This window comes from Clarias gariepinus, chromosome 15 (genome assembly GCF_024256425.1).
Source record: "Clarias gariepinus isolate MV-2021 ecotype Netherlands chromosome 15, CGAR_prim_01v2, whole genome shotgun sequence".
NCBI classification, from domain to species: domain Eukaryota; kingdom Metazoa; phylum Chordata; class Actinopteri; order Siluriformes; family Clariidae; genus Clarias; species Clarias gariepinus.
Window position 1 is genome coordinate 20109005 of NC_071114.1, and position 7935 is coordinate 20116939.

At 35.1% G+C, this 7935-nt stretch overlaps 1 protein-coding gene across 1 annotated transcript; it reads left to right on the top strand.

The window, feature by feature from the left end:
- Positions 1-1733: 1733 nt before the first annotated feature.
- On the top strand, positions 1734-4501 carry LOC128543284 (uncharacterized). The gene is made up of 3 exons (XM_053513661.1): positions 1734-1838; positions 2570-2618; positions 3091-4501. Exons 1-3 carry the CDS (start codon positions 1762-1764, stop codon positions 3676-3678), a joined length of 714 nt encoding a protein of 237 aa, XP_053369636.1. The 5' UTR covers positions 1734-1761; the 3' UTR covers positions 3679-4501.
- Positions 4502-7935: the final 3434 nt, after the last annotated feature.

Sequence of the window (7935 nt, forward strand, 5' to 3'; positions counted from 1 at the left end):
GCCAGGCATTCTCTTTAATTCAAGTGGAAGGATGCCATGTCACCCACTCACGCCCAGTGGCTCAGAGATATTATGTCCTGTTTGTCCCTGGAGAAGATTCACTACTCAATCCGTTATTCAGACTTAAAATTTCAACAGGTATGGGGGCACTTTCTTCGCTTTTTTCATATAAATTTATAGTTTGATTCCCTTTCTATGTAATTGTTTGTTTGTTTTGATTCCCTTCTTATGTAATTGTTTGTTTGTTTGAACCAAACGAAAAAGGATTTGGGACAATGGTCACCATCGTCTCTGGTGGGCCGCATTAATGCCATTAAAATGAGTATTCTTCCTAAATTTTTATATCTTTTTCAATCTGTACCTGTTTTTATTCCCAAATCTTACTTTGCACGCAGAACCAATAAACTTCCAGCTCCATTTTTTTTTTCCCCCCCATTTTTCTCCCTTTTTCTTTTATTTATAATATACCTGGCATCTAGCCTTTCTTATACAGTACATGTAAAGCTGGCTTGGAGTTAGGGAGGGGCAGGGTGGGTGCTATAGGGGTTTATAAGGGGGTTATAAAATCTGTATTAAAACTTTACATGTTTAACCTGTTATATCCCTGTTTAAAATCAATAAAAATATTGTTGAGAAAAAAACAAACAAACAAGCAACTCTTCGGAACAGTTGCATACCTAGGAACTATCAGAGTGACTACAGCCACAAGCTCTCATAATAAAGGTGTTTGTATTAAATGCAGTTCAAAGCCATCTACATGGTTTTTATGTTGATGGGACCATCCTCAGCAGCGATCAGGGTCAGTGAGTAGTTTTAGGGTCATCATCCCTTTAAAGCTGTTCTGTAAAGATTACATAGGTTAAACGTCCTGTATAAATAAGATTATGTTTCCATTCTAAGTAAATTATTAATTTTCATAGCATATTAAAAGTAAGTATGAACCAAGCCCTAATTCTGATTTAGGCTAACAAAGCAAAATTTGAGGAACCGTTGTAGTTTGCCTGTTTTCTGTGGAAAGCCACATGCATACATGCGCACACGCACACGCGCGCACACACACACAGAGAGAACATTCTTTCTTTAGAGAGCTTTCTGATTTTGTTGTCAGACCTGTTAAATGAGTTGTCAACACTGCATGTCTCATCAGGGCATTTCTTGAAAATTATTCAAACATAATGCTCTGCGAAAGGGTGTGTTTGTGCATGTGTACATGTGCGCATGCTGCTCTGTGTGTGTGTGTATTTTCACAAACGAAGTTCAGTTATGTTACAATAAATAGTGTGTGTGTATGCGTGTCTGTTTGTGTGCATGTTGCTGTGTCTATTTTTACATACAAGTTATATTTTACAGTTATGTTACAATGAACTGTGTGTGTGTGTCTTTTTTTCTCATATGCAATTCAGTTGTGTTACAATGAACAGTGTGTGTGTAGACTTAGAGATGCCTTGTTGATGCTGTGTCTATTTATTTGACCTTTTTCTTATACAAAGTTTCTCTTTGTATGTGTGTGTGTGTGTGTGTGTGTGTGCTGCACACAGAAAGATACATTTAAATTTTGTCATTACTGTATCTAAAAATCATCCTTCATTTTATAGTCTCACCAGAAGCAATGCACGTCCTGTTTTGATTGTTATGCAATTTAAAGTGATGTATCCTCTCCAGCATTAAAAGGGGTGGAGCTCGGCATTTATAAACCCCAGTGAGACTCAACTTCCTCTGAGAACCTTTTTGTCTTACACAGAGTTTATTTAAGTCGTGATCATGTGTTTCAGGATGAGTTTAAGCCCAACACATTCACCCACTGACTCTGGATCAGCTCCCAACTACAAAAGAAGCAGGTAAATTAATAACCTTCTATTTTAAAAAGACAGGTATTGGATCAGATCCTTCTCTCTGTGTACTGTAGGTCATTTTACATGTAACATTAATTTAGTCATGAGGTGACTCAGTTTGGTGTCAGACCAGAAGTTGTTGAAGTCAATTTCTGGTAAAATTCAGAAGTTGGTAAATTCAAGGTGTATTTATTATTATTATTATTATTAGTAGTAGTAGTAGTAGTAGTAGTAGTAATATTATTATTATTATTTTATTATTATTATTATTATTATTATTATTATTATTATTATTATTAGTAGTAGTAGTAGTAGTAGTAGTAGTAGTAGTATCTGAACTATTATTAGTATTAGTATTAAATTTATATTCAACCCCAAATTGTTTGGTCATTTGTACATTTCATTTTTTAAGCATATTATTCAGTAGTGCAGTAAATGATTATAAGTCAAAGCAGGCAGTTATAAAAATTATGAATATTAGTCTGCAGCTTGAATAAAAGTTTCAAATAAATAAATGGCTTTGTTAGGTTTACCCACAGTTGCATTGATTGATTTATTGGTTGTTTGTTTAGGATCTGTGAGACCAAAAAAAAAACAAAAAACCTAAAAAAAAACTTACAACAAGAACAGTTATTTTTCACAGTTTCGAGGATCTGTCTAATTAGAGAGTGTTTGTATATGTGTGTATCCATGTAATCATGTAAATGAGAGATTTTCTATGTTTTTCCTGCTCTCAGGTCCTGTGGTACGCCCATTGACATTGACAGCAGAATAGCACGAGCAATGGTGAGAAACACTATAAAGAATAATAATACGTATAATAATATAATTTACAGATTACTGTACAGCAGCAATTCAAAAGGTAGAGGGTATTATCATTATTATGTTAAATATTGTAATGCACAGAACTATACAATATTGTGGTAGGAGTGGATCCTGTAAAAATGAAATTTTTCTGATGATGATGATGATTAATAAGAAGAAGAAGAAGAGAAGAAAAAGATTATATTTCCTATTACATTCATGCCATTTGTTAGATCTCCTTGTCTAGAGCAACTTACATTTATCTCATTATAGATACTGTATGAGGCATTAAGAGTTAGAGGCTTTGTTCCAGGGCTCAACAGTGATGGAATTTGAACATTTGACCCTCTGATTACTCGGCCAGCAACTTGCCAATAATGTTAATAATGTATAAAGCACATAACTTGTACATATAAATATTTTAAATAGTTTCATTTCATATTTTTTATTTTAGGATCTGGTGACGTTTCATATGCTGAGTGCGGTGCGAGAGGAAGTGGAACCTCTGAAAGAGAAAATTAAAAGCTTGACTGAGAGAAACACAGAGCTGAAGAGAGAAAACCACCTGCTGAGATCCTTGACCAAAACTGGTCAAGAGAAGTCATATGAGATCACCAACCTCCCAACACATTCCTTAGATCAGCTCATGGAGCACCAAACATCACTGACCTCATACCAGGTCACCAACCACAAAACAGCACTGACCTCAGGTCAGATCACCAATCACCAAAGAGCATTAACCTGCGGTCAGATTGGCAACCATCAAACAGCAATGACCTCATATCTAAACACCAACCAGCAAACAGCACCTTTCTTTGATCAGATCGCAAAGCACCAGACAGCACTGACCTCAGGATGGATTGCTGCCTACCAAAGAGTACCAAACCAAAACCATCACTGCTATCAGCATTTCGAAAGCATACCTGAGCGATCAGAAAATTTCTCCTACAGAAGTGTTGATTATCCGGACAATGGATGCTTTACTGTGAACACACAACAGTATTTGAGTGTAGCAATAAAGCATAATGTCAGATGTGCTTAGTGTTGCTCTGTCCTAGTAGGATATGTTAATGTGTATGTTAATATTATAAACAAACCAGTATTTATCCAATTACCTTATAACAGCATTTTCTTTAATGATGTTGTTTATTTGTGGCACAGAGTCTGTGTTTAAAAATGTTCACAGTGAAAATGTTATTGGTAATGATATTTTGAAAAACAGCTTTGTATTTTTATAAAATGCAATATGTTGTAATTGTTTTGCACCAATTATATTATTATAATAATGATTAATGTTATTATATACCAGGTTTTTTATATGCTCTGTGCATCACTATGATTTGCTAAATCTGAACTGTAAGACTGTACAGTAACTATGTAAAGACTAAAATATATTTATAACTTCAGTAGAAAAACTATTGATTTTTGTGTTTGTTAAATGCCTTCTTCAAGTTATGAATTTTTATCTTACAGTTCAAACACTACCTTTCCTGTTAATGTTAATGTTGTGCCATTAAGGTGGATCCCACAGTGTACTTATTGCCTACAAACATGGACAACATGGATTACAAAACACAGTTATCACAGACTCTCTCATGCTCACATTCACCGGACTACTGATCACATGCGCCTGAATCACCACCATACCATATATAAAACAGCTCTCTGCACTTTTACCCATGGGAAAGGATATGCTCTTTGTTGTTACCAAGTCTTGTTTATTAATTATTTTTGGTTTTCTCATTTTGCTCTTTCCTGCCCAGGTTCACGTTTTTTTATTTACAGATTGCCTGTGTCCTGATCTTTACCATGATTCATGGCTTTGATTTGTTTGCTAAGATTAATAAAGGCTTTTACACCTGTCATCATTTTTCCTGTTATTTAGATTAGAACAGCAAAATAAATGCTAATAACAAATGTACCTGAGTCACTTATTTCCATAAAAGTGACTCAGGGTTTTAAGAAAGAATGGTTAAGGTTAGGCTTCCTGTGGAGGCCCTGATAGTTGGCTTTTGCTTGTTTGAGCTTTAGGTTTGCTGGTTTAGAGTAACTTAAAATTGATTAATATTTTTTATACTGCTATTTTTTGGTGTGGCTGTTGCTTTAAAATGTTTTAAAGGTTATTTTGTGGCATTGCGGATAAGGCATTGGTGGCACTGTGATAGGCTTCTCACCTGCCATGTGGAGTGTACAGGTTCACATCCCAGCCACTTGAGTTCAGGTGGCAGTAATGCAAATTGTGGATGCCAACTGCCAGTAAACACCAAGAAGACAAGACAAGGCAAGACAAGAGCTTTCATCAAATATTAGTTCATTGATCAATTCATTAGGTATGAACATAATTAGTTATTTAGTTAGTTAGTTACTTAGTCAGTTATCAATTAATAACTATTTATTTATTAACTATCTATTTAACAGATATTCTATTTATTTATCCTACAAGTTTAGTATGCTACGGGAGTCCTGTAAGTCATCTAGAGGAAAAAAAAAACAATCTGTGGCAATGGTTTTGCAATTCCTGCACTCAGGTTGCTAATCTGTTCCCACTTAAACAGTTCCCTCAGCACGCTTTTGCAATCCGTTCTCACAGGTTTGTACACAGACTCCTTTTAGAAAAACAGGAAGCTTCCTGGTACGTGTTAATGAATTTTATTGTATATTGTTTCATTGTGGATTATTAAGTGTAATACATTAAACTGTCTTAACTGCATGCTTACAGTGATTCTCTAGCTATCAATTGTAGCAGGTTTAAGGTAGAATACTACAATATAATATTAATGATTTGCATTAAAATATCGTGATAATTTTTGATAATTAGCACATTATTATTATTATTATTATTATTATATATTTTTTTACAGATTGTTCAACTAAGGAAACAGTTTTAAAAAAATCATGGGAATGGATTATTAAACTGAGGGCATGAATTATAAAACTGTTGCCACAGATTGTTTGTTTCTCCTCTAGGTGACTTATAGCACAAATCTTAGTGAGTCATTCTTTGTCTGACTAGGATTTTCTCTGCTCACCTTCCCATCCCCTTTTCTATGGTTCATATGAACAAATTGGAGTTGGTAGATATGTGATTAATAGATAGTAGATAGACTAGTAGATAAATGATTACCTTAATAATGGAATGGCAATATTTAAAACATGATGTAATGGAATGGCAATATTTAAAACGGGTCTATTTTTAGTGAATTTAGATATAAAAGGTCAACTGTTTTTGAAATAATTAAATGTTTAACTATTAACTATTCGCTGTTTAGGCAGAGATTAGAAATGTACCTCTCGATTCAAGTTATGATTTGAATCATGCCACTTAAAGAATAATGCAGATTACTAGTAGGTTTTCCACGCGACTCCAAACATTCCCAAAGTTTTTTTGTTTTTTTTTAACCTAAATAAAAATCTTTTGGGGCACAAACCTTCACCCTAACCACAAGATGATCCACATTAGATATGCACATACAGTATATGTTGTGATTGTATTCGCTCCAAATACTTGATGATAAATATTGTGTATGGTAATTTCAAGCGTAACTAAAAAAATTAAAAGAATTTTTATTATTATTTCTTTATTCAAAATACCTCCTTGCAGTACCTCTATGACTCACTGGGGGGCATCGGCGCACACTTTTGGAAACATTGACCTACACCATTATGGTGAATTATTAGTGACCCCTACAGGGTACACTAGTACACTCATAACCTTTAGTGTAATATCTTCCGCTGAAAAGAAAACAATTTCTCAAAATTTATATAATCACTTACATCTTAAAAATTTGATGGCCATTCAAGTCAAACCGGGACATTTTATTTCATTTTGCTGCACCGAGTCCTGATTACTGCCAGACGTGTCAAATCGATAAATCACTTAAATAGAACTCTGATCTACAAAGTTTGACAAAGTGAAGCATGCAAAAAAATCTAAAAAAAAAAAAAAAGCAACACAATCTAAAGAAATTAAGAACAGATGAGAAACAAAGTAAGTTACATTTATCAGTCTGAAAAGGGTTACAAAACCATTTCTAGAAATTTGGGACTCCAGCGATCAATGGTGCTATTACCTTGGAATAGTGGTGATCCTCCCCAGGAGTGGCCGGCCTGCCAAAATTACTTCAGGAGCACAATGACGACTCATTCCAGAGCTCATAAAATAACTCAGAACAACATCTAAATAGTTGCCGGCCCCACTTGTCTCAGGTAAGGTCAGTGTTCATGATTTAACAATGAGAAAGGGACTGGGAGAAAATGGCATCCACCAAAGCCACTTCTAACCTAAAAGAACACAAAGGCTTGTCTCACATTTGCCAACAAAATGTATTAATGTATAAATTATTTTTAAGACATTAGGGCAACTATTCTGAGGACTAATGAGACAAAAGTTTAACATTTAGGAAATCCTGTGAGTGTCCCATTACATCTGGTGTAAAACTAAAAGAGCATTTTATAAAAAGAACATTATACCAACAGTCAAACATGGTGGTAGTAGTGTAAAGTTCTGGGGCTTCTTTGCAGCTTCAGGACCTGGACTGGATTCTGCGTTCTATCAGAAAATCCTGAAGGAGAACTTTCAGCCATCAGTTCATGACCTCAAGCTCAAGCACCCTTGTGTTATGCAGCAGGACAATGATCTAAAACACTCCAGCAAGTCCACCTCTGAATGGATCAATAAATAAATAAATAAATAAATAAATACCAAAGTAAGGTTATGGAGTGGCCTAGTCCAAGTCTTGATTTAAATCTGATTAAGATCATGTGGTGTAAAATTAAACAGGTTAAGCCCTCCAACGTGGCTGAATTAAAACAATTCTGAAACGAAGAGTGTGCCAGAATTCCTCCACAGCGACGTGAAAGACTCTGCCAGCTATCACAAAGAGTTGTTGCACAACCAGTTATTAGGTTTTCGGGCAATTACTTTTTCACATAGGGCCAGGCAGGTTTGGACAGGTTTTTTTCCCGTAATAAATGAAATCATCATTTACAAACTGCATTTTGCACTTAATCGGGTTATTTTTTGTTTAATATTAAAATTTGTACAAATTGAGCGTGACAAATATGCAAAAAAGACAGAATGGGGTCGTTTTGGCTTGAACTTTTAAATGCGGCCAGTTTTGCGCATTCGTTGCTTCCGTAAAGAAGACGGTTTTAACTTTTCATAGTTCCCTATATTTAGGAAGTCTTGGTTAAATCTCTCGCTCTCTCTCTCTCTGTCAGTGTGTGTGTGTGCGCGCGCGCGCGTCTCTCTCTCTCTCTCTCTCCACCCCCAAACGTAGCTCCAGCTTCACCGCACACA

Excerpts from the sequence above, each read along its gene's own strand:
- LOC128543284 (XM_053513661.1), top strand. The coding sequence starts at position 1,762 with ATGTGTTTCAGGATGAGTTTAAGCCCAACACATTCACCCACTGACTCT. Across the intron at positions 1,839-2,569 it reads CCCAACTACAAAAGAAGCAG|GTCCTGTGGTACGCCCATTG; the intron begins GTAAATTAATAA and ends TCCTGCTCTCAG. Across the intron at positions 2,619-3,090 it reads GCAGAATAGCACGAGCAATG|GATCTGGTGACGTTTCATAT; the intron begins GTGAGAAACACT and ends TTTTTATTTTAG.